The 27,317-nt window shown below is 41.8% G+C and overlaps 1 protein-coding gene across 1 annotated transcript in view; it reads right to left on the bottom strand.

Annotated features, from left to right (window-relative positions):
• The window catches only part of SCUBE1 (signal peptide, CUB domain and EGF like domain containing 1), a 235,134-nt gene that overhangs the window by 1,905 nt on the left and 205,912 nt on the right, over window positions 1–27,317 (bottom strand). The window contains exons 10-22 of the mRNA XM_058191895.1: window positions 21,723–21,839; window positions 19,696–19,818; window positions 18,215–18,334; window positions 17,389–17,481; window positions 15,097–15,216; window positions 11,438–11,596; window positions 9,736–9,939; window positions 8,141–8,302; window positions 6,083–6,250; window positions 4,310–4,471; window positions 3,438–3,635; window positions 2,148–2,300; window positions 148–227 (exon numbers count right to left, since the gene is read on the bottom strand). Coding sequence (XP_058047878.1) covers window positions 148–227; window positions 2,148–2,300; window positions 3,438–3,635; window positions 4,310–4,471; window positions 6,083–6,250; window positions 8,141–8,302; window positions 9,736–9,939; window positions 11,438–11,596; window positions 15,097–15,216; window positions 17,389–17,481; window positions 18,215–18,334; window positions 19,696–19,818; window positions 21,723–21,839 — 1,859 coding nt within the window. The remainder of the gene's footprint in view (window positions 1–147; window positions 228–2,147; window positions 2,301–3,437; window positions 3,636–4,309; window positions 4,472–6,082; window positions 6,251–8,140; window positions 8,303–9,735; window positions 9,940–11,437; window positions 11,597–15,096; window positions 15,217–17,388; window positions 17,482–18,214; window positions 18,335–19,695; window positions 19,819–21,722; window positions 21,840–27,317) is intronic.

Here is a 27,317-nt window from a genome sequence, read left to right as displayed (position 1 = left end):
TGCTACCGGTTCTCCAGAACTGGTCAGAACCTGCTGAAACCCACTTCTGATTTCCTTCCCCTTAGAATGGCGTTCTGGTTTTCAGCCTCCCAATTTTAAGAAGCACTCTGCAACGTCTTAAATAAAGACTAAGTGTAGAAAGCTTACTTTTAAAATTTCTTGATGATTTTCTGAAGCATATAAACGTCCATCACGAACAATGTCTTCTATTAACTGCTGATAATCCTCTGAAAAGTGAACGGCAAAAGGACCAAATCAGTGTTGTTTTTTTCTGACAACAACATCCAGGCAGATTAGCCACACGTTTTGAAGTGATCCTGAATTTAAACACTCTCTTTTTGTTTATTTAAATGCATTTTATTTATTTATTACATTTACATACCGCCTACCTCCCTCTCACTATCTTGGGATCAAGATGTAGTCCAGTGGCCTTTTAGGACAACATCCCAGGAACTACAGGATATGTAGATAGAAGATCTTAGAAGAGAAACTGATAGAAATCCCTTTTTATTTCTGATCTCAAAGAATCTTGGGACGTTTCCAGTGGTGGGATTCAAATAATTTAAGAACCGGTTCTCTGCCCTAATGACCAGCTGGGTGGGCGTGGCCAGGGGGTATGACAGGCAGCACTTGGCCTCCTGCACCCCCTCAGGAGCAAAAACAGGTTGTGGGGGGGATGTATCTCCGGACCTCATTTTGGGCCCATTAGGCCTCCATGCAGCCTCCTGGGAGCAAAAACGGGTCATGGGGGGGGATGTACCACCTGTGCCCCGTTTTGGGCCTAGGATGTTTCCCTACACTAACCTGGGAGTCAAAATGGAGTGCGTGGGGACTCCTGGAAGGGACAGGGTGGGGTAGGGTGGGGCCAGCCAGCAATTTAACTACCGGTTTCGCCCAAACCGGGCTGAACCGGCTAAATCCCACCACTGGATGTTTCTCAAAGATGTCTCCTGTAGGGCTCGCATTCTGTGAATTATTTTTAGATTTTTATACAATTTTTTTTAATCCCAGCTAGATTTCACGCCTAAGGGAAGCCAGTCTTCTGGTTTCTAGACCAGAGCCTAAACTACCCTATCAAACTGATTCTGTAAATGCTGAATGGAGGTTTTAAACAGCTTGAGGTTAATTTCCTTCATTCCTCACAAAAACTAACAAAAACAATCCGTCTCGCCGCTACCCCAAAAGGCCAGATATAGATATCTCTGTTCTTATTTCAGACCAAGAAACAACAACAACAACAACAACTAGACCAATTGTATAATTGATGCTCAAAAGAAATAATAGGTTATTTTCTCTTTGGATTATTATGATTTTTTCTGTGAGAATGTAAAGATGACAGGGAATAGAGGGAGGAATGGTGGATGGATAGACAGGTTGTTGACAGACACTGTGCACAGATTGTGTACAAAATCAAATTTATAGATTAAATCTATTTGACCAAAAAAAAAAACTTTTTCCATTTTTTGTTAATATACAGTAGCTAGTGCTATATTTATTAAAGTTTAACCCATTTGAGATTGTCATCAATTAGGATTTGCAAATCAGCTTCAAATGTTGATTGCAAATTGATATAAATTAATATTCTGTTTAACCAAATTCTGTGGATGCTATATTGTGAAGAAGACAAAAACGAAGAGAGAATTCCAAAGACTTCTTGAAGTTTGGAGTACGTTGAAGAGGAAAGGAAATTTTTATATTTCTCCTAAATGCATATAACAAATAAGTGTGACTGCATTTAATTAAAAAAAAACTGAGTTAGTAGAAAGGCATTTCCTTTCTAGGTAGAAATAAGATAGGTCTCTCTTGAGTTTTAAGCATGGATAAACATTTCATACAACAAATGGTTTGTAAAACTGTGTGATCATCCTTCATCAGTAAAACAACAAGGGAAAGGGAGCCAAATAAGCTTTTAGCTATTTAAAAAAATACTTTCTGAGTATTTTCTGGGTATTTAAGTAAAATAACTTGTAAATACTAATTATATATTCCTCTATGGAAAATCATTACCAATACTGATTCTAAAAATACTGAAGGAAAAGGAAAGACCAGGAAATTTTATAACCCTTCTTCTCTATTAACATAATTTATTTTGGGTTATTTGCGCATTCACCTACTGTATATTAGAACAATACTGGCATAAATATTACCGTCGTATGTTACGTAGGGAACTTGAAATCCTTTGCCACTGTTTCCTTCATTTGATTTGAACTGAATCCACAATTTCCGTGACCGGGAGGTGAATGCTATGGGTCTCTCATAGGTTTGGCAGGTTTCATAGGTAGTAATTGATGTAGGTGAAGCTTAAAAATAAAGAAGTAAACATACAGATTTTTGAAAAAATAAAATTTGATTTTCCAAGATACACGAAGGGCTACATTTAGCATTCTCTCTAGTCCAGGGCTGTCAAACTCGATTTCATTGAGGGCCGCATCAGGGTTGTGTTTGACCTTGGGGAGGCGGGGTGGGCGTGGCCAGGTTGGGTGTGGCCAGCTCAATGTCACTCCTGTTGGGGTCGCCTGTCGTGGCTGCCGCGCTCTGCCAGCGAAAACAGGCTCCTGAGCTCCGTTTTTGGCTGCCACGGCCTCCTGCAACCTTCTGCCAGTAAAAATGGTGCTCGGGAGGGCCGCACTGTTTTTGCTGGCAGAAGTACCGCAGGCAAGTCCTTCACTGTTTCCAGGGCAGGATAGATCTAAGTACCCTGCAGGCTGGATCCGGCCCCTGGGCCTTAAGTTTGACATCGCTGCTCTAGTCCAAGATCTCTATATAGTCTCTATGTAGTCTCTATGTAGTCTTTCAGAGAGAAGCATTTCCTAATTATCCAGAGGCCATGATTTTCTGAGGACTAAACACTGAATCTTTCTTATGTAAAGCCTGTATTTTTCAAACTATATCCCATTATGTTGCAGCTGATCTAATTAAACTAACTTTCATTGGCAAAAGTTCGGGAATCATGTTTAGACTCATGATTATGCTGGTCCAGGGGTCTCCAACCTTGGCAACTTTAAGACTGGCGGACCTCAACTCCCAGAATTCCCCAGCCAGCAAAGCTAGTCTATACTCTGAGTAATGCTAAATAATTTCATTTAATATTGTTTGGAGGTAGAAATAAACTGGACAGTAGAAAGCAAAAAAAAAAAAGATCCAGAAGTGATTATTATATACAGGGTGCAATTCTGCAGAGAACGTGGTCGTTATCCAAGACCAGCCATTTAGACACTATTGAAAGCGTTATATAGAAAATGTGTCGAAATCTTTGTCAGGTATTGAATTTAGAGTCAGTTCTCCTTGCAGATGTAGATTCTAAATGATAAGAGCTAAGTCAACACCATTGATGTTTATTTATTACATAAATAAACATCACTTCTGAATCAGATAAATTATTCAGTGACAGTTTTCTGAGATGTCATTCTTTTGGCTTTTCTTGGGACAAAGCTTACCACTTTTCCTCATTACTAAAACATCACCACACTCATCTTCAATTGGGAGAAAGATCTCTGGGACTACAATGAGGATCCGTCTCTTTGGAGGTGGGCTTATATTCCAAGTGCATTCAACATTGGCTGGGTAATCTCCTGGATAGTTGGGGGATTCGATGTACCCTGTATAGTCTCCAAGTTCTCCACCACATTGTTGATCTACAGAGAGAGAGTGGGGGGAGAGGGAGAGAGGGGGAGAGGGAGGGAGAGAGACCGGGAGAGAGAAAGAGATGAAGTCAGACTGAGCTGACCTACTCATGTTTTACTTCTCTGTTCCTGCAACAAGGATTCTCTTCATATACTCATTGGTCTTACCTTTAAGAAGCTATAGAACAGTAAATCATTTTGCAAATTAAAAAAATTGCTTCATGAATATTATTTTGGATGATTTTCCTCTGGGGTCTTGATCTAACTATAAATCTGATTGTGCTACGCTCTGTAAGTCTGGAGTGAATATCTGCCTTTGGCTGTGCCTTGAAATGGGTGGGAGGGGAAACATTGTTCCTCTTTGCAATTCCTTAAGTTCCTAGGGAAGACACAGATGGTTCTAAGAAGGATGCTTAGGGGCTATATTTATGCTCTCCAAAGCAGGGGTCCCCAACCTGGGAAACTTTAAGACTTGCGGACTTCAACTGTTGCTAAAATTCACCTCTGGAATAGCTGATTGGGGGTATTCCGGGAGGCCGATCCACCTGCCAATCAGTTTTTTTCTTATTTTCCTCCCCAAAAACTAAGGTGCGTCTTATACTCCAAAAAAATACGGTAATTTAGTAACCGGCTCATAGGGCATTCAAGGCAATATTCCAAGTATGCTGATCATAGGGAAAACTTACTTTTACAGTGTGTAACGTTAGTGGAACCATCAAAATCTGTGCTTGTATTTCCAGGGCAAGTGATGCAATAATTCTGGCCAAATTCAGGCTGGTAGGTTCCTACAGGACACCTGATACATCTGTGGGTTGTAGAGTTGTAGTAATGGCCAGGAGAACAATGAACTGTTTAGAAGAGAGGCAGGTTGTTTTATAATGTATGCCAGATAAAAGGAACAGAGAGGAAAAAATGAAACACATCAGGCTGGCAATAGGCAACAAGTCTTATCCAAGATGCATTTGCTACTTCTTAAGTCAAATAAAATACCTGCTCTATTCCAAATCAACCCAGAATCCTTACTGAAGGCATAAATGACCAGTCTTAAATTATCATACTTTGGATGCATTATGCAAAGACCCAGTTCTTTGGAAAAAGCTCTGATGATGGAAGGAAATGTTGTGGTCCTTCAGCAGCCTACAGAGCTGGCAATGGAGTTGGACAGTGATGAGGCTGAAGTGAGGCCAGGGCCATTGGGAAGTGAGGTGCGGACTCCAGAGCCTCCAGAGCCTGATAGTAGTGAGGCAGAGGAACAGGAGGAGCCTGTTCCTAGTGCACGCATGAGAAGAGCTGCCAGAAGACAAGAGCAGCTAAAGCAAAGAGGACAACTCAGGAGTAGGGCCAACAGATGATTGGCCCCTCCCATAAGACTTAAAACAGACCAGCACCGGTGTTTCAGCTTTGCCGGAAAACAACATTGTAGCTGCGTCTTCTGTTTCGTCCTCTGCTTCATCTATATCTTTGTTTTTGTGGCTTCTGGACGTTTGCCAGGAAGGGCCTTTGGCAGTTTGCCTAATTGGACTAAGGTTTGTGAGATAACTGAGGAATTTGTGTTGGGAGGCATTTGTTTTACTTTGAGTTGAACGACGCTGGGAATGAAGTAATTCCCAGCTGTTGGAATAAAGTTTGTTTTTCCATGGACTAAGTTTATTACCACTTACTTGGGTCTGGTTCACAACAGGAAATAGAAGGAAGAGGATGACCAGCAGCAAGGGGGGATGGACTCCTTAGTGTGAGACTTGGAAGAAGAGGTTAGGGCAGTGATGGCTAACCTTTTTGTCGTTGTGTGCAGAAAGCACGCGTGACAATGGACACATATGCCTGCACCCATAATGCAATGTGCATGTGCCCCCCGCCCCCCCATGCATGTGTGTGTGACTCCCCCCCGCCCTGTTATGGGCCTAGTAGGCCTCCCCGCAGCTTCCTGGGACTAAAAACGGGCCATGGGAGGCCTGCTAGGCCCAAAAGGAGACATAGGGGGGCGGGGACCCCTCTGTGGCCCATTTTTGGTCCCAGGAGGCTGCAGGGAGCCCTGGTAGGCCCAAAACAGGCCACGGGGGAGTGCGCTACATCCCCCTGCGCTCCTCCCACCCCCAGTGCATGCACAAGTGATCTCCTGCCCCGGGCATGTGCGGGCGACCCCCCCCCCAGCATGCACACACATCTCCTGCATGCGCGGCAGAAACTTGAAAATCAGCTGGCCGGTGGGAGGCGTGTGCATGTGGGGGGAGGAGCTGTGCTGGGCAACAAGAGGGCTTTGCATGCCACCTATCGCACGCATGCCATAGGTTCGCCATCATGGGGTTAGCGATACACCATCATGGAGAAGATCTATTTGTGTGGTTGCTACAAGTTGAAAAAGAGTTGATGAAACATAACCAGCCCGCCATTTTATGGTATTCTTATATTTTATTTTGAGCTGCCCTAATAATACATGGAAGGACAGAACATAAACTTACCTTTAGTTTCACAGTCTTGAAATGAAACTGCGCCCTCGTATTTTGTCCCCAGCCCTCCTCCACAGGGGAAACAGAGAGTCCTTCCTGGTTCAGACTGGTAAGTGCCAAGCGGACACAGTCTGCAAGGTTTAAAACCATCAAAAGAAAACTGCCCAGGAGAACACTGCCCTAGAAAGGGAATAAATCTACGGTTTACACATAAACATAGCTAAGGCACAATCCCAAAGGTGCTTTTTCCAAGAGGCAACTGGACTTTCTGGTTTTTTTTCCTTTGAAGACGTTTCGCTTCTCATCCAAGCAGCTTCTCAGAACTGAAGAAGTTTCTTGGATGAGAAGCGAAACATCGTCAAAGAAAAGCCAGAAAGTCTAATTGCCTCTTGAAAAAGCACTTTTGGGACAACCATGACCTGGATGACTGAGACTTCGTAGATAGCTAAGGCACAGCTTACTAGTTATCTCAGTGTCTGTGGCATTTGCTCTTTGGGATAAATCCTGTAGGATTTATTTATTTTTATTTTGCTTTTTTCTGCTAGAAAACAACAAAGGACTTTGGAAGTTGCAATCATGTAACTGTCAGACACTACAACTGGTTGTAAATGTGAGCCAGTTACCAAGCTCCCGAAATGTGGATGCATGACTGTGTGAATGATTGTACATGCACACAGCAGTCATAACTTTGAGGAAGGGTGGTCAGTAGGTACGAAATCTGTTGTAACTCAAATGGTAAGCGATCAGATGTAGGTTGAGGACTATCGTATAAGATATACTCTAGGACATTCAGAGTAACCTGATTGATGCTTCACATGAACCGATTATGCAGGATCTAAGCATATCCCAGGAAACATTTAGCAGGCACAACAGACAAGTCAACACAAAACTAAATAAATAAATAAATAAATAAAATAAAACAATGATTTACAGCTCAGGTCACAATTTCAGATTTCTCCTTTTTCCTATTTTCAATTAACTTTTCACCCCAGTTTCTGAATGAAATTTGTGAAATGAAATGTTACAGCTGTCCTATCTTTGAGGAGGGTCATAATGCAGCTGTGAAATCTGTTGCAACCTCAAATGGTTGGTAAGCGATCAGATGTAGCTTGAGGACAACTGTATAAAATGTATTCTAGGACAGGAGTGTCAATCTCGTGATGACACTCATCAAGTGACGCATCGCAACTTTTTTCCCCTTCGCTAAAACGGGGGTGGGCGTGGCCAGCACGTGATGCATCCGGCCCGTGGGCCGTGAGTTTGACACCCCTGTTCTAGGAGATTCAGAGGAACCTGATTGGTGCTTCACATGAACTGATTACGCAAGATCTAAGCATATCCCAGAAAGCATTTGGCAGGCACAACAAACAAGTCAATACAAAACAATGATTTACAGCTCAGTGTTGTGGTCTGTCAGCAGCCTACAGAGCTGGCAACGGAGTCGGACAGCGATGAGGCTGAGGTGAGGCCAGGGCCATCGGGGAGTGAGGTGCGGACTCCAGAGCCTCCAGAGCCTGATAGCAGTGAGGCAGAGAAACAGGAGGAGCTTGTTCCTAATGCACGCATGAGAAGAGCTGCCAGAAGGCAACAGCAGCTCAAGCAAAAAGGGCAACTCGGGAGTAGGGCCAAGAGATGATTGGCCCCTCCCATAAGGCTTAAAACAGACCACCACCAGCAGTTGAGCTTTGCCGGAAAACAACGTTGGTAGCTTTGTCTTCTGCTTCGTCTTCTGCTTCGTCTACGTCTTGCCTTTATTTTTGTGACTTCTGAACGTTTGCCAAGAAAGGCCTTTGTCAGTTTGCCTAATTGGGCCGAGGTTTGTGATAGAACTGAGGAATTTGTGTTGGGAGGCATTTGTTTTAATTTGAGTTGAACGACGCTGGGAATGAAGTAATTCTCAGCTGTTCGAATAAAGTTTGTTTGTTTTTTCACGGACAGAGTTTCCTACTACCTACTTGGGCCTGGGTCACAACACTCAGGTCACAACCTCAGATTTCTCCTTTTTCCTATTTTTAATTAACTTTCCACTCCAGTTTCTGAATGAAATTTGTGAAACAAAATGCTACTTGCCTCCACATTCTAACACACTTCGTGCACCTGCAATGCCTTGCCCATCATGCCCTGGACAAGGTTCACAGGAGAGCTGACCTTCTGTGTCTTGATATGTCCCTGGTGAACAAGGGATGCATTGATTCTGTTCTCCAATATAATAGGTGCCAATGCTGCAGGTAACTGGGAAAATAAAAATCAATTCTATGTTTATTACTGTTTCATTATCATAGTGTCTTCATATCGATCACTGGCAACCATCCCTTTAAACTGATCACACCATTGTTCAGCTTTACAGTAGATAACATCTTGCAATCTTTGAGTAATACTTTAAATCCCCACATATTAAGAACACATTTTTACGTAAAACAAGCTCTGAAAAGTGTACATATTGTAGACCAGGGATGTCAAACTCGATTTCATTGAGTGTTGTGGTCCACCAGCAGCCTGCGAAGGGGGCAGTGGATTTAGACAGTGAGGAGACTGGGGAGGACAATGGACCAGTCCTGGAGTCAGGGGAAGGCCCGGACAAGGGCTCTGCGTCGGAGGCAGAGATGGGGCCAGGGCCATCTGGGAGCAATGCACGGACTCCGGAGCCTCCAGAGGTGGACAGCAGAGAGGCAGAGGAACAGGAGGAACCTGTTCCTAGTGCATGCATGCGAAGAGCTGCCAGAAGACAACAGCAGCTAAGCAAAAAGGGCGACTCGGGAGTAAAGGCAGGAGATGATTGGCTCCTCCCATAAGACTTAAAAGAGCAGCAATGGCTCTCGTGCTCTTTGTAGGAAAGCAATGTTGCTACAATTGTTTCTAGTCGGTGACTCTTGTTTCTGAATTTCGTGGGGCTTTGCCCAGAAAAGCCTTTGGCAAAGTGCCAAAGAAGACAAAGGTTTGTGATAAGGCCGAAGGACTTTTTCTGAAGGATTTCTTTTGGAATTAATTTGGACTAAGCTGAGAATAAAGTAATTCTCAGCTGTTCTAATAAAATATGTCTGTTTAGAACTGATTGTGTCTGGTAATAACAACTTGGGCCTAGGTCACAACATTGAGGGCCGCATCAGGGTTGTGTTTGACCTTGGTGGGCCAGGGTGGACGTAGCCGGGGTGGCTGTAGCTAGCACATCATCACTCGTGCCAGGGCCTCTGTGGTGGCCCGGGTACTCTGCCAGTGAAAACGGGCTCCCGAGCTCAGTTTTCAGCTGCGATGGCTTCCTGCAACCCTCTGCCAGTGAAAACTGAGCTCAGGAGGGCCACCCGCAGCTCTCGTGGGCTCTGTTTCCAGCTGCAACAGCCTCCGCCAGTGAAAACGGAGCTCACAAGGGCTGCGGGCGGCCCTCCGAGCTCCGTTTTCACTGACAGTGGCACCACTGGCTGGTCCTTGCTGTTTCCAGGGCAGCCCCGTGGGCCAGATTTAAGCAACCTGTGGGCCAGATCTGGCCCCTGGGCCTTGAGTTTGACACTCCTGCCGATACCCCTGTTGTAGACAATATCAGGCTTCTAATTCGTTCAGTTTAGGAAAAAAATATTAATCAGAACTGCAATAGAAACATCTGTAAAATCCTCTCATGAGAAAACAATTTTTCTGGGCATGTGAAGTAAAGCATTCTATTCGAATCTTACCACATTTTCCATCTTGCTGCACTTGCCCAGTACTGCAGGAATGTCCTTCGCTGACAATTTTAGCTGCCTTTTGAGCCACTTCGTACTCTGTCCCAGAAAACTGAATGTAAAATTGCTGCTTGTTAATAGATTTTCTCAAGGTTTTGATAGCAGTTTGTAGTTTCTGTTCCATCCTTTTTCTCAAACAGTCAACATTGCAAGTGTCTGAAAGGGAGAAATAGAAATGTTAGAATCAATTGAGAGCTGAATTAGAACACCGTTTTCAGAGTCGCCTTGCTACCTTTCTGGGTTCTCTTAAGTTGCCTGGAGTAAAACATATTTCTGAAGTCACTCACCCCTCCAAGAAAAGGAAGGCACTCATATCAATAATTGAATTAATCTATCTCAATTCATAAAGGATGTCTTAGACAATGTTGCCGGCTACACCTGTAATACCTGAATCAGTATGTTGAAATTCCATAGCGTTAGAAACTTTGCTTGTGATTCGCTTACTTATTACCATGAAGAAAAGAGCAAACCTCTCCTTACGAAATTATACAATCATCAGGAATCTCTTTATGGATTCAGTAGATTCAAAATCTCACATGCTGTTTCTAGACCTGTAGATGCCCCTCCTGTAGCCTGGCTGCCTTTGTTCTTGGTCAGCACTCAATTCCTTAACTTCAATCTCTTCCTTCTGTATAATCTTATAAAGTTTAGGGTTTGGTATATGTTTGCTTTTGTTTTTCTTTGAGACTATTTGTTATACGCAGAAGAATCTGATGACTACCAGTTATTTTTAGACACAATTCTTTTAGGCAGTACTCACACAAATATACATACCAGAGGTAGGTTTCAGCAGGTTCTGACCAGTTCTGGAGAACCGGTAGCGGAAATTTTGAGTAGTTCGGAGAACAGTTGTAAAAATTCTGACTGGCCCCGCCCCCATCTATTCTCTGTCTCCCAAGTACGAGCTGATTGGGAGGAAATGGGGATTTTGCAGTAACCTTTTCCCCGAATGGGTGGGAATGGAGATTTTACAGTATCCTTTCCCTGCCATCCCCACCAAGCCATGCCACACCCACCAAGCCACACCCACAGAACCGGTAGTAAAAAAAATTGAAACCCACCACTGATACATACTCACATCACTGGTGGGTTTCAATTTTTTTTACTATCGGTGCTGTGGGCGTGGCTTGGTCAGTGGGGCATGGCTTGATGGGCGTGACAGGGGAAGGATACTATAAAATCTCTATTCCCTTCCCAATTCAGGGAAGGTTACTGCAAAATCCCCATTTCCTCCCGATCAAAACCGTCAGATAATTATTTCTGCAGACAGATTCCCAATAGCAGAAACTTCTAGGAATATGAGTCAAGTTTAACCTTGACCGCAATATGGAGTTTTGATTTCCCCTCCAAAAAATGAATAGTGAGAATTGAGAAAAGTTATATTTGGTGGTGGATATCAAGTACTATAAAGGAAACACATTGGAAGAGCTTCTGAGATATAAATTTGTGGAATATTTGTCATCAATATTGTATTTGTATCCCTCGCATTAATAAATATAGGATGCTAATTAATCAATATCTAATGATATAGATGATGAATAATTTTTGGACTGGGCAATGCAATGGAAATAAGTCTTTATAAATGCATGATGGTGGTATTAGTTCTAATCATCAAAACAGGCTCAAAGAAATAACACAAACATATTTCACTAACCTGAGACTTCTTCAGACTTCATCTCCATTTCAAACTCAGCCGTGATATGGGATACTTCTTTTGATGGAGATTTTCGCCCACGGCGTTTTTTCTTAGAGGAATCACATTTGAGATTTACAAAAGTTATGTGGCAATTGTCTGCACAGGGGAACTGACCTCCTTTGCACAACAGAAACAACACGGAAAAAATTAAGCTGTGTAGTAGCATTATTTCGGTGGTATCGGATGCATTAGCTTTAGTATGGATGGTATAATAAGAATATCTCCATGATATTTTATGAATCAGGGTTAGAAAAACCCTCCAAAACCATTTATTGAAATGTATCAATACCTTTCAGAAAACCGTACCATTCATTGCTTTTATTATTAAAATAAAATATTTAGTTATGCTCATGTCTTAGCTTTTTTTTAAAAAGAGAGGTATGTTGTAAAACTATGACCACAAGTAGAGTCAAATGACTGTTCCAGCCATTGCAAAGGATTCCTCCAAATGATGAACATCCTGAAGAGGCAGCAGATACCAAATTATAGTAGAACAATTCATAAAATAATAATACAATAAAAATATAATAATAATAATAATAATAATAATAATAATAATAATAATAATAATAATAATAATAATAAATTTAAAAAACAATAAAAAACAATAAAATTCATCCATGGATGGATGAAAACGTGCTGTTTATTCAGATTCCAAACTCTGTGCCCATTCAAATGTTGCTGAAATACAATCCTAACCAACCTAGTTGTAATCTAGTAACAGAGGACAGGGCCTCAAATTCCGCACCCCAGGGGTGAAATGCTCCTGGTTTCGACCGGATCGGCCGAACCGGTAGCAATGGCGGCTGGTGGTTCAGAGAACCAGTAGCAAAAATCCCTGCCCGCCCCGCCCCATGCCCAGCTGAGCCGCGTGATCATCAGAGCCGATCAGAAATAAGCAAGTTGCCAGTTACAAGATACTGCAGACAGTCGATTTTATACTATAATGTCCTAACGGTTCCTTTAGTAATATCAAGAGATACTAACACATGGCTTAATTAGACTGAGCTCCCATTTATTTACTACCAGGACAAAAGGCTTTTCAAAATTATAGCCCTCCATTTTTTCCCCTAATATAGCTTCCTCTTTTTTTAGAAATCTGATATATGAACAATCCACTTAGTGCCTAATTTTCTTCTCTTTCGTTCATTTCCCACTCCCTCAATTTCATTTCCATTTTTCTTTGCATATTGTGAGCTTTTTTCCCCTTCGCAATTGGAACACAGGCCTTCCATTGAGGACCTGTATACTGCACGAATCAAGAAAAGGGCCGTGAAAATATTTGCAGATCCTCGCATCCTGAACATAAACTGTTTCAACTCCTACCCTCAAAACGACGCTATAGAGCACTGCACACCAGAACAACTAGACACAAGAATAGCTTTTTCCCGAAGGCCATCACTCTGCTAAACAAATAATTCCCTCAACACTGTCAGACTATTTACTGAATCTGCACTACTATTAATCGTTTCATAGTTCCCATCACCAATCTCTTTCCACTTATGACTGTATGACTATAACTTGTTGCTGGCAATCCTTATGATTTATATTGATATATTGATCATCAATTGTGTTGTAAATGTTGTACCTTGATGAACGTATCTTTTCTTTTATGTACACTGAGAGCATATGCACCAAGACAAATTCCTTGTGTGTCCAATCACACTTGGCCAATAAAAATTCTATTCTATTCTATTCTATTCTATTCTATTCTATTCTATTCTATTCTATTCTATTCTATTCTATTCTATTCTATTCTATTCTATTTAGGATTAATCTCAGTTGGTTAACTTGTCCCTTTTGGATTATGTCCAGGTAGTCCTTGACTTACATCCACAATTGGGACCAGAATTTTTGTTGTTAAGCAAGGTGGTTGTTAAGTAAGTTGTGCCCAATTTTATGGCCATGGTTATTAAGTGAATCACTGCAGTTAAGTGAATCACAGAGTTTTTAAACTAATCCGCTTCCCTGATTGACTATGCTTGTCAGAAGCCACCTGGGGAGGTCACCACTGCAATTAAATGACCTGGGGCACTGCAACCATTCTAAATATACTAGTTGCCAAGTACCTGAATTTTGATGACATGATTATGGGGATGCTGCAGGGGTCATAGGTGTAAGGACCTGTCATGGTGGACTTCTCATACGTCACTGCTTGCAACCAGACAATGGAAAATAGGGAGGGGGAGGGGAATAATTCCGGCGTGGAATTCAGCCGATTTGGACCCGTTTGGGTGAACCGGATGCTAATTTTACATCTGGTTCACTAGACTTGGTAGTTGCAGGGACTGGCTGGCCCTTCCCACCCTCCCCCACCCCTCCCAGGAGTCTCCATGCAGCCCATTTTGCATGCCAGGTAAGTGCAACACCCACAAGGATAATCTGGGAAAAACAGGCCCTATGGAAGTTCCAGAAGTCCAGAAACAGGCACGTTTCCAGCCTCCGGAGAGCCTCCAGTGCCTGGGGAAGGTTGTTTTCTCTCTCCCAGCGGCTCAAGGAAAGCTTCTGGGGTTTGGGGAGAGCAAAAATGCCCCTCCCCGCCGTGGTACAGGAGGCTGAGTAGGCCACACCCACTATGGCCACACCCACCCAGGAACCGGGCAGAGAACTGGTTGTTAAAATTTTTGAATCCCACTCTTGGAGTAATTGCAATGTATGGGGAGCTGGGAGGGAATTGAGGAATTCAAGAACAACGTCTATGTCCTGAGAGAATTTCTACCACTTCAAGGTCAAATGCTGGGAAACCTCCAAAGGTGCAGATTGTTCCCAAAACAAACTGACTGTATATGATTGGTGGGCAATGGGTGGCCCAGGGGAAAAAGGGGGACTTTACTAAGCTGCTGTTTTGAGCAAAAACTTCAGAACTGGCTTTGCTTCATCTGTACCTATGTGGAATTGTCAGTAAAGTTATACTCTTGAAAAAACAATGCCCTAGGAGTTTCTTTTGCTGCCTGTGCCAACAGGACAATTGACAGGACCAGAAAAAAAGTCACTTTTTTCAGTCCTGTTGTAATTTAGAACAGTTGCTAAATAAATATTGTAAGTTGAGGACTAAAGGTAAAGGTAAAGGTTCCCCTCGCACATACGTGCTAGTCGTTGCCGACTCTAGGGGGCGGTGCTCATCTCCGTTTCAAAGCCGAAGAGCCAGCGCTGTCCGAAGACGTCTCTGTGGTCATGTGGCCGGCATGACTCTACGCCAAAGGCGCACGGAACGCTGTTAACTTCCCACCAAGGTGGTCCCTATTTTTTCTACTTGCATTTTTACTTGCTTTCGAAACTGCTAGGTTGGCAGAAGCTGGGACAAGTAACGGGAGCTCACCCCGTTACACGGCAGCACCAGGGATTCGAACTGCTGAGCTGCAGACATTTCGATCGACAAGCTCAACATCCTAGCCCCTTGAGCCACCACGTCCCTTAGTTGAGGACTACCTATTGTTTATTTCTATTACTGCATCACTAGCAATGCAATTAAAAGAAAACAATTAGGGCAGTTCCCACAACTTGTAAAACAGAAAAGCAAAATTCCAAAAGTTAATTTACACCGAACTGAGAAAAAATGTAGTGTTTCACTAGGTTTTTTTTTTAAATGATTAAGATTAATGATTAGTCTCTTGTACCTAGAAGAGTTTGCTGCTTTCCAACTTCCTTAATCTTCTCTTTGTTGCGAGGCCTTAAGTGACACTTGGCATCTTTAATTTTAAAGCGAGCCTTCTGTTTGATGGGTGGCATTAAGATGTCTGAAGAAAGAAAAGAAATGATAATCTATTCTGTATTTTTAAGAAACTAAAAGATAGCCCTGGAGAGTTTTGTAAATAAATGAGAGAAAGGTTAAACAATAATTTTACATAATTGTTTTTAATGCTGGTATTCTGAGTAGCATAAAATTTGATGAAACCAAACATCACGCGTTTCATACTAGCGTGTTTTTTTTTTACTGAGTTAGGTTAATGAAACAAAAACCATGATGAGTTGGTGACAGGAATTCTGGAAGTTGGGTAGATCAGAAAAATGTTCTTTTTTGGAAAGCAATCAAAGGCTTGTTTATTTACTTATTTACGATGTTTATAACTTTATACCCTAATCCCAGTGGAATCCAGGCAGAAGATAGCAGTGCCCCAAATAAGATGCATAGTCAAAGAACCCCAAAGTACCACATAGATGAAGAATGCCATGTCTCAGGACCCCAAGGGGCTGAGGTTCAGCAAAGCAATACAACCTGGGTTTGCTTTTGGAATATCGACAATGTAGGTGCTACATGTACCTTCAAGGAGGAGATAAAGTGGGAACTGCCTCTGGGCTGTTATATAGCCCATATCACATAAACTTCATGGGGGAGGAGTTTTCAACAGGCCCTTTTTAAAGGACTGGATTAGATGGGCAGATGTCCTAGCACTGATTTCTGTAGGGCTTCAACAGTAATGAGCAGAAGTCTATTGGCAACCAATCCAAAATAGGTGTTATTCCACAATAGTGATATTGTCTTGCCAGTAGGTTTTCATGACTCTGTTTAGTACTAATTGTAGTTTCGGGGGCATCTCTGAAAACAGTCCTATGTAAGAAAAGTTGCAACAGTCAGATCAGATGATCAGGCACGAGTCAGTAGTGGGTTTCAAATCCCGGCGCTACCAGTTTGCTATCAAACTGAAAAGTTGCAACAGTCAGATCAGATGATCAGGCAAGAGTCAGTAGTGGGTTTCAAATCCCGGCGCTACCAGTTCGCTATCAAACTGATTTGTAGAAAGTTGCTCGTATTTGTTCTGGGCTGGATGACAGTTGGGTAAAGTCCATGAAATCTACAAATCTACAAACTGCTCAGGGTCACGCAAGTGTGATGGGGGGTATATACCATATGTTTTGCTCCATAAGATTCACTCCCATTTTTGGCCTCCGCGCATCCCATTTTTGGCCTCCGCATGTCCCATTTTCGCCTCAGCGCATCCCATTTTTGGCCTCCACGCATCCCGTTTTCAGCCTCCTTTCTGGAGGCCGAAAACAGGGTGCATGGAGGCTGAAAACAAAGTGCACAGAGGTTGAAAATGGGATGCCGAAACGGCTGGAGGGTGGGGCCTGGTGGGTGGGTGGGGCTTCGGCAATATTTGCTCCATAAGATGCACGGACATTTCCGCCCACTTCTGGGAGACAAAAAAGTGCATCTTACGGAGCAAAAAATACGGTACATTTGTTAAATAAATACATTTTATCTGGTACATCTATAGGCAGGATTCTATCCACCTTTCCACCAAAGGGTTTGAATGATTCTCAGCAAGGCCACTGGGTTAGGACCTGCCATTGTGGTTAGGGTGGAAAAGAATGGTTCCTTCACTGTGCAAGGCTAAACAGTATCAGGGCTCACTTGTGCCCGTGTCTGATTTGTCACCATTGCTGCTCTAAATGTCTTTTCTTTCAGTTCCCAGGAACTTAGGAGTTTCTGGATTGGTGGCAGTACAAAGGCCTTGCGGGAGCAATCTTGTCAAGGGCTCTGGTCACCTGCAAATCCTACAGATTGACCGGGCGCAAGTTGATGAAATTGTTGTGGAAGCCCCCTGGTGCTTTTAGGGTAGGGCAGTGCTTCAAGCTGAAAGGAAAACCATTGCTTTGGCATATCCTGGGATGCACCTGGGGGCAACCCACATTTTTGCACTGAATTTCACTGCAGGCACTCTCATCATCTTGAGAAAATGTACAGCTGCTGTAAGGAGTTCATGCAAGGTGACCAACCCTCGCCCTCTAGAGCTTTTCTCTTCCTCTTCAGATTTGAAGTACTACACAGGTATATTACTTTGTATTTCCTTAAAGAAGCTTCCCTTTAAAATCGTACATTCAGAAGATGGAATAGGGTCCTTCACCAAAATTATTAGGATGCAGGTGTTAAAATAACTATGTCAACACATGGCAAAGAATGTTCTTACCCATACAACCTGGAAGTGTACTGTTGCGTTTTTGTTGTGACTTGCCCTGTTGTACTGGCACGCCACAGCTTACTGAATAGCTATTTTCTGAGTCTGAACAAAATGAAAAGAGAAATATGTATCTCAGTATCCTCCTTTCCCTTCCACTGATTTATAGAAATATTGTTAAAACCTATTCATGTTAATTAAAGTAGTTGGGTACAAAGCTGGTTTGATATCCAGATGTACCTAATCAGTTCTGTCACATGTTTAGCTGATCAAGATAATCACAAAGAAATGAGCCATCTATATCTGTAAATAACTTTCCCCCAACCCCATGCATACGCACGCAACTACCCCATGCTCCCCCACATCCTGTTTTGGGCCTAGTAGGCCTCCCTGCAGCCTCGGGGGTGGGGGGGGAAACAGGCCACGGGGGAGCCATGCTGTACCCCAACATCCTGTTTTGGGGCTAGTAGGCCTCCCTGCACTTATAACCCATAATGCAATGCACACACTCACCCCTTGCATGCCCCGCCCAACTGCGGATGCGTGCATGACCCCCCCCTGCACTTTCCCCCCCGCACATACGTGCACGTCTCGTGCATGCATGCGAGTCTCCCAGATGTGTCCTGTCCCTGCGCATGTGTCCCGCCCCTGCGAATTTGTGGCAGAGACTCGAAAATCAGATGGCCGGCAAGAGGCACACGCGCATGTGCAGTGGAGCTGAGCTGGGGGTTCTGCATGCTACCTGTGGCACACATGCCATAGGTTCGCCATCATGGTTATCGACATTTCTGTGTAATTTATTTTATGGACCAGGGGAGAAATGTTTTTAGATACCAACCTGGAACGAAAAGGGCGTTGGATGGACAGAATAAGAAACAGTTCTCGATTCCTCCTGATTTGCTACAGAGCAGCTGAGCTTTGGGAACTGGATTGGCACCGGGCAAACATTTCACCATCTCTGAGGAAGAAAAAAGCAGGAAGGAAGTGACTAATTCAGAAGACTGAAGGATGGATCTTGCGATCAAATTCACTTTGCTTCCCAATGGGGTGAACAGAACAAGCATGTGAGCCAGGCTGAAAGAAACTGAATATGTCCCATGAGCATAGCCCAAAATGTAAATTAAAAAAAATCCAAGGGTCTAGTTCACGGGTGTCAAACTCACAGCGTCACGTTGATGTCACATGACGTATCACAATGTGTTTTGCCTTCGCGGAGCTGGGGTGGGCGTGGCCTGCACGTGATGCATCTGGCCCGCGGGCCGCCAGTTTGACACCCCTGGCTCTACTTCATGGGATTCCTTTTAAATAAGTTTCTAAGAAGTAACTACATAGCCAGAATGAAAAGTAAGCGCACTTTGACACTGCTACTAGTTGCAGCTTTTCCTGAAGAAGCATACCCCAGTATCCCTCATCCTTTTCACCTATGGGTTAGATTGCTTCAATTTCCTATATAGCATAGCGTAGCATAGCATAGCATAGCATAGCATAGCATAGCATAGCATAGCATAGCATAGCATAGCATAGCATAGCATAGCATAGCATAGCATAGCATAGCACAGCACAGCATAGCAGAGTTGGAAGGGACTTTGGAGGTCTTCTAGCCCAACCCCCTGCTCAGGCAGGAAGCCCTATATCATTTCAGACAAAGGGTTGTCCAATCTCTTCTTAAAAACTTCCAGTGTTGGAGCATTCACAACTTCTGGAGGCAAGTTGTTCCACTGGTTAATCGTTCTAACTATCAGGAAATTTCTCCTTAGTTCCAAGTTGCTTCTCTCCTTGATTAGTTTCCACCCGTTGCTTCTTGTTCTGCCCTCAGGTGCTTTGGAGAATAGCTTGACTCCCTCTTCTTCGTGGCAGCCCTTGAGATATTGGAACATATGCTAACATGTCACCTCTAGTCCTTCTTTTCATTAATCTAGACATACTCAATTCCAGTAAATACAATGTCAACTCGCAAAGCATCCTTGCCCTGCTCTAGAGTTGCCACAGACCAGGAGGGGATGGGAAACTGGCGAAACTGCACAGCAGCCAAAACCAGATGCATGACTAAATGCCGAAGGCGCATGGAGCGCGGTTACCTTCCCACCAAAGGTGGTCCCTATTTTTCTACTTGCATTTTTTTTACATGCTTTCGAACTGCTAGGTTGGCAGAAGCTGGGACAAGTAATGGAATCTCACTCCATTATAAGGCACTAGGGATTCAAACCGCTACGCTTAGCATCTTAGTCACTGAGCCACCACATCCTTATTCAGTTTATAACATTTGATTAATACAAAAAGTGAAAGAATGGAAAACGTCTATTACATTGTGTTACTTACCAACACAATCTTTTTTATTCCAGTGTAGTTTTCTCCCAGGTGGACATAAACATTCGTAAGTTCCCACAGTATTAAGGCATCCATAATCACAGCTTCCATTGTTGATGCTACATTCATCTACATCTAAAATATATATTTAAATTAAATAGCACTGCCTTGTAAGGGTTTCTTTTCATTTGCTTGAACAATATTTAAGAAGTACTACATTGTATTTTAATATTTAACAATACTAAATGCAATATTTCATATCAATGTTCACTGTTTCTAACAAAAAAACCCAATCAAAATCTCCTCGAGTAGTATTTGGGGAGCAGACAACCTGGAAATCCTGGAAAGAGTATAGACTAGACTGTTGTTTTTCAACTTTGGCAGCTTGAAAAATGGGTGGACTTCAACTCCCAGAACTCGCAGGAAGGAATGCTGGTTGGGGAATCCTGGGAGTTGAAGTCCACATATCTTCAAAGCTGCCAAGTTTGAGCAACATCACAGTACTAGGCTGTAAAGTAAAAAACAACCCAAAACCCCCCAAAAACCTCACCATAGAAAATTCCCAAGCACTTCTATATTGTTGTCAAGAAAATTGCAAAGATACTGGAGACAAAATGGAGGTTGGAGGCTGATTGGGAAGAGGGTTCATTTATTTATTGATGAAGCAGAACCATCAAGCACATTTGATTCTGGGCAGCTGACCACATGGAATTGCAAGTGAGGGGTTTTTATACCTTTTCTTGTGCTTTGCACTTGAGCTTCCTGTTCTCTTTCCACAAATAATGTGAGGCATATTGGCTTCCCCATTTTTATTCCTTTTCTAGGTTCCTCTGCCGACTAATTTTGGGGACTAGTTGAGTTGAAGTTTTGTTAGGGCATGAGTTACGTAATCTGTTGAGAATACTATCCTGTTCATAGTTATTTATTCACAGAATAGAAATACTTCTGGAGAAAAGATTGGATTTTGCTGGGACAAAGAAAATTATTATGCAGATAGCAAACAATTCTGAAACGTATTCTTAATAAAATAAAAATAGAATAAATAGAATAATAGAGTTGGAAGGGACCTTGGAGGTCTTCTAGTCCAACCCCCTGCTTAGGCAGGAAACCCTACACCACTTCAGACAATGGCTATCCAACATCTTCTTAAAAACTTCCAGTGTTGGGTCATTCATAACTTCAAAATTTAGTAAATGCCATCTAGTTTGCATTTACTATTCACAACAAATAGTAAATGCAAACTAGATTGACAATTACCGGAGTTATGCAGGACTTTTCCTTTGAAGAGAAAAAGTATTTTGGAGCGTTTGGAGGTTTGCAGATAGCAATTCTACTTACTATAACCAAAAGCATATTTTCCTGGGATTGTGGTAGCCACACAATCAGAGCCGTTTAAGGAGTTGCACTGCTCTTCACAACACCCTTTTTCCTCTGTATCTGAATCACAGCTACAATCACTTTAACAGCCATTTACATGAAAATGATCTTTTTAATGAACAATTGACCAACCAGAGGTGGGATTCTACCAGTTTGGACCAGTTCGGGCGAACTGGTAGCTCCAACGATCAGGTGGGAGCGAACCGGTTTGTTCTGACGATCAGCTGGGCTTGCCCGCCCACCCTGCACTTTCCTTACCTTTTCCTTCGCAGCTGATTAGCGCAGCAGAGCGGATTACCGCACCTCAGCTGTTTTAATTCCCTAGCACTAACGTGGAAGGTGATTTTTTATTCAACTGTGCACATGTGTGCAGTGACTGTCTGGCGTGCGTGTGCACGAAGTGTGCAATCACCAAACCGGTTGTTAAACCGGAAGGATGCCACCACTGGGACTAACCATTAAAATGTGGAATAAGTAATGCGAAGAAATCTACAAATATGGATAACATTCCCCCGTTTTTGCAATTAGATTTTCTTTTGTCTTCATGTTTTTAAGATTCTTTGCCTACTTCAAAATCTGCCCTGTTATTAATGCCATTTTGACAAGATTGCTTTATCAGAAAATTCCATGCAAAAAGAATAAAAAAGAGTCAATCTTCCAACCTCCACAATGTGTCATTCCGTATAACGTATAACCGTTGTGACATAAGCATTCAAAACTTCCAGGATAGTTGATGCAGGTATGGTCGCACGTCCTTTCAAATGAGCATTCATCTATATCTTGATTTGAAAAAAGGGAGAGAGGAAATAGTGTAAGAAACTGTAAATTCAACCAACACACATATTGAAAATATCCATGTTTCTTAATAGCCTGTCATAAATCATGGTTAACAGCTATCAAGCTATGAACAAAACATACAGGCTTTGATTTTCTATGTGTCTTCCATGTGGAACAAATTGTCCACATGCAATGGCATACATTTCTGTATTTTCTTTCCCAGAGATTATTTCCATTAAAACGTCACTTAAGGCAGCTGCTGAGTAAATAGAAAGAGGACCAAACTGGTGTTTAAAATATGAGTTGAAATGTCATATTTAGCTGTAGTGTTCATTTTGACCACAGAGAGTCACCACTGAATCTCTATTTTGTATCACACCAGAAATAAATTTTGCAATCTGGGATTTCAGTTTCAGTAAAGGTATTTTTTGATGATTTAACAAGAAAATAACCCTCCCTAATAGTTATACTTTTAAAAAATCATGATGCTTATAGTACTCTAAGTACTCAAAATGTTTCACACCCATTCTCATTCCTGAGATACTTAAAGCAACAGATAACTTGGATATATTACTATGCGCAGTTCCCTTTTGGGGAAGATTCCATAGTCATTTTGGGAAGTACTTTTCAATTTGCGTTGAAACGTTCCGAGCAAAGAAAGTGCCGTTTGAGAATATGAAAAAGAAATCTTTGATTCCGATGTGAAGTTTATAAAAAATAGATGAAGGCATGGACGAGCAACCTAAGGACGGTGGTGGCTCATAGCTTCCAAACCTCTATTTTGTAACCCTCAGATTGAAGAAAATGAGGGGGAGGGAAATGATTTCTTGACACTTTTTTTTCTCATCATGCTGAAATGTGTTAATCTTTAGATAACTTTCCTTAAATGTAGTGAGGAAAAAAAAAGAGAAGACCCTGGCTTTAACCACCTGTGCTAATCACCCCAACCAGACTTGAATCACTGGCTAACTACCTATATCATCTTCTACCCTCCCAAATGTCAGGTGCATTGAAAGATAGCCTGATACTAATAATCATTTAATCCCTACTTAAACAGAATGGCCAAAACATATGAAAAGAACTAGTTACTAACGGTTTCTTTGAGAAGCCATCTGTAAATATATACATGTGCAGAGGTGGGTTTCATATAATTTTACCACTGGTTTGCCACGCACTAAAAATGTGAGCGCGAAGCGGCTTGCATGCATGTGCTCTGCTTAGAAAACGTGGCTAAATAGGATGGTATAGCACCAGGGCGGGTGGGCGGGGCAGGCCCATCCGCAGGTCGCCACTACCGGTTCACCCCGAACTGGTCCAAACGGGTTGAATACCACCACTGTATATATGGAATCTATGCCTATATGAATCCCCATTCAGATGACAGTTTTTTTTTTCTTTCTAATGATATTTTTCCAAATTCTATGGTGGCTTATTTGAAGTCAGAGCCACTCCAGAGTGAACTGTCAAGATTTAACTTCATCCTTCCTACCCCATCCAATTCCTATATCTCTGCTGGACCATGGGAAGCCAAATGGAGTTCCTAGAGAGGCTCATTTTTAAAAAATATTTTTTTTAATTTTTTTTAAAACAAACATAAAACAAACAGTACATTTTTTCTGAATAGAGTATTGACCGAGTCAAAATTTATACAGTTTATAACGTAAGTATTTCCCAAATATAATTTATATATTTCAATTTCTGCCATAATATTCTTTTTTCTACTTTTTTATTTTTCATCTCTACTTAATATTTAATATATAATCAAGCAACTTCCTGGGAGGTTGGAGGAAACTCTTCAATCTGGTGGCAGTGGCAGCGGCCTTTACGACCATCATGAAGCTGGGGCAACTGGAATAAGATTTGTGCAGGAGCAGTGTTTTGGACGGAGTATTGGTACCGGGTGAGAGGCTCATTTTTGTGGGGCTACCCTAGGACATTTTTCTCATTTTAAAGGTCAGCCCTTTCTCAGTCACAACACAGTTGATGGGAGGGATTAATGTGAGTCTAAAACAAGGGCATTTTGGGATTAAAATTATACCCCCCCCCCAAAAAAAAACCCAATTGTCTTGTTTCTTTGGTTTTGGTGTTCACATAGTATGCTCTTGTGTACTTATATTCTTATGAACCTGAGAATATTAAAGAAGAATGACTTAAAAACAATCAGAACCATTTTATCCTTCTTTCCTAGGTAATCCTGGCTTTATTTCCTTTTCTTTTAGGCTTTTAGGCTTTTAGGCTTTTAGGCTTTAGATGCCTACAACTTTATAAACTCTTTTCTTTGAGTTTTAGTAAAACCAGCTGCTAGGTTGTGGTTAAGCCTCCACATTTTCTGCAATCTTTCTCTCTAGACTCCCCAGTCTGTTGTGGAATTCAGCACTTTGTATAGAAAAGAAGAAGGTATTTCCCTACCTTAAGTCTATAGAAAAAAAAAACATTACGAGATAAAGAAAGAACTCTAGAATTTATCCAGGACTCATTCTCTTCATCAACGTCTGATACCAGCAACAAGGTTCATAGGTGGGAGGAGATGGGTGATAGGAACGATGAGAAGATTAATAGTAATGCAGACTTAGTAAGTAGTTTGACAGTGTTGGGGGAATTATTTATTTAGCAGAGCAATGACATTCGGGAAAAAACTGTTCTTGTGTCCAGTTGTTCTGGTGTGCAATGCTCTATAGTGTCATTTTGAGGGTAGGAGTTGAAATAGTTTATGTCCAGGATTTGATGGTCTGTAAATATTTTCACAGCCCTCTTTTTGACTTGTGCAGTATACAGGTCCTCAATGGAAGGCAGGTTGGTAGTAATTGTTTTTCTGCAGAGTATTATCCTCTGAATTCTGTGTCTGTCTTGTTGGTTGCAGAACCAAATCAGACATTTATACAGATGCAAATGACAGACTCAATAATTCCTCTGTAGAAGTGTGTCAGCATCTCTTTGGGCAGTTTGAGCTTTCTGAGTTGGTGCAGAAAGAACATTCTAGAACCCTGCTGTCAAGCTATCTTTTCTTATGTTTGCTGTCATGGAGATCAAATCCATTTCAGTCATCTCTGAATACAGCTAACCAAAGGCGGGATGTGTGTGTGGGGAAAAGCTTAAATATCAGATCAACCTTGAAAGGAAGAAATATAATTCCAAAGTCGTCTTATTGTTAGAACAAAATTATTGAGACATATCAAAATATTCATTTCTTCCAAAGGGTTTTTTTGGGGAGCAGAAGATTTATTTATTTATTTATTTAATCAAATTTATATACCGCCCTATCTCCCGAAGGACTTTGGGAGACCTAAGACCAGGAATAGTATTAGTAAATAAGCATGGCTAGACTAGATCAGTGGCAGATGGGTGGAAAAAAATGCAAATATTCCAAGTAGATTACACTTTCTAAAGTATTTAATGATTTAGACAAATCATCCTGCTGTCAACCCTGAAGCTGTCCTGACCGAAGCCATTTTGTCTGCTTCAGTGTTGCCATACTGGAGCTGAGGGTCAGGGAGGGGGGATTTGAGATAGAGCAGGGGTAGTCAACCTTTTTATACCTACAGCCCACTTTTGTATCTCTTTTAGTAGTAAAATTTTCTAACTGTCCACCGGTTCCACAGTAATGCGCCATGTATCATCGTCTGCGCATGCCTCTCGCGCATCGTGGATTGAATTGGGGAGGCGCCGGCTACTAGCTCTGCTTGTCTGTTACAGCTGGGTGGTGTGGGGGGAGATGCGCGAGCTATTCTCGGACGAGGCTCTTGTTTGCGGTCGCACTATAGCGCCATTTAATTTCACTTACGTAACACGAACTAAACTTATGCACGGGCGATACAAATAGTATATTTTCAGAAATTTAAATTGTCACGGGAAATTTTATGAAAACCCAATGAAAATGTTTTTAAATAATGCTATGAAATTTTTTAAAAAGTCAATTAAATTAAAAAAAAAGAAAAGTACTTCAGTATCGGACAAAACCCCTACCGCCCACCATGGAAGCTGGAACGCCCACTAGTGGGCGGTAGGGACCAGGTTGACTACCACTGAGATAGAGGGATGTTTGTAGCCAAAATAAAATACTTTCTCCTGGGAACCAAGGACGTTCTCACACCTGGCTGGAAGAAGGCAGAGTGATGCCACCCGGTTGTTGCACTACACGATGATTGGACCATGTGACTGATTGTTTTGAGAAAGTAGAAAAACTTTCACTTTTAATGAGGTGAAAGCACAGGACTCTTTCAGAGTCGGTTTTCACCAGATATGTGCCAATATGATATTTCCAATAAAAGTAATCTTTGAGGAATTCAAGTGCCTCGGAGTCTTGCTTGCAATGGATTTATTACTTGGCACCCTGACACCTGCTATGTCTATGAAATTAGTTTGTTTTCCAATGTATGCAAAGTTAGTTCTGTTTTATAGGTTACCTTGGGAGACTTTGATGTTGAGAAGTGGCATACTTTTAAATAAATAGCCCTCTATATTTAAGGAGCAATCCCAGGAGGGCTACACCAGATCTATGCCCCGTGTGCTTTGAGTCTGGAAGCAGAGTGCTATAAAGGTATGACCTGAGCACTAACTCATAAAATCATCTGCTACAATGTCCTTCCTGTCGAAGACTACTTCAGCTTCAACCAAAACAATACACGAGCACACAATAGATTCAAACTTAAAGTGAACCGCTCCAATCTTGATTGTAGAAAATGTGACTTCAGTAACAGAGTTGTTAATGCCTGGAATGCACTACCTGACTCTGTGGTCTCATCCCAAAATCCCCAAAACTTTAACCAAAGACTGTCTACTGTTGACCTCACCCCATTCCTAAGAGGTCTGTAAGGGGCGTGCATAAGAGCACCAGCGCGCCTACCATTCCTGTCCTAAGGTTCCCTTTGGTTGTATTCAATTTGTGTGGTTAGTTCATGCTTATACTTATATATATTGTTGTGTTTGACAAAATAAATAAATAAAAAATAAAAAAAAAATCAAGAAAGGTATTTTCCATTAAATAGAATGAAAATAAACAGTGGCACTTCACAGGAAATAACATATGTTGTATTTTAAGAAAAAGTTAATTAAAACTTTCTAATTCTAATTGGGGTGATTAAAAAGCCAAAAAGAACTTGGCACAGGTCTTTCATTAACACTGAAAAAAATGTTTTTCCTTCTAGTTATCTGAAAGACAAAAACCTTGTTAAAAAGCCTTATAAACTAAGTCTTGATGAGTAACCGCAATTCACTCTTGCTTCTTCTACTGAAAACAAACATAGCACATTTTTCCAGTAAGGGAAGAAAGGAAATATGGTGATTTATATTCTACTGATTGCTTGATCTCTATCAGCCTTCCCTCTTTCCTCCTTCCCTCTCTCCCTCATCAATTATCCTTCTGGAAATCATGACAAGACGAAATCCATAAATTGCAGTTTTGATCAGTCAACGCTAAGCATATATCCCACAGCGAGAATAACATTTGTTATTCATCAACATAGCATATTGTAATAATGACA

This window comes from Ahaetulla prasina, chromosome 7, assembly GCF_028640845.1.
Source record: "Ahaetulla prasina isolate Xishuangbanna chromosome 7, ASM2864084v1, whole genome shotgun sequence".
NCBI classification, from domain to species: Eukaryota; Metazoa; Chordata; class Lepidosauria; order Squamata; family Colubridae; genus Ahaetulla; species Ahaetulla prasina.
The sequence above is the reverse complement of the archived record's forward strand: the minus strand, read 5'-3'. Positions and strand labels throughout refer to the sequence as shown.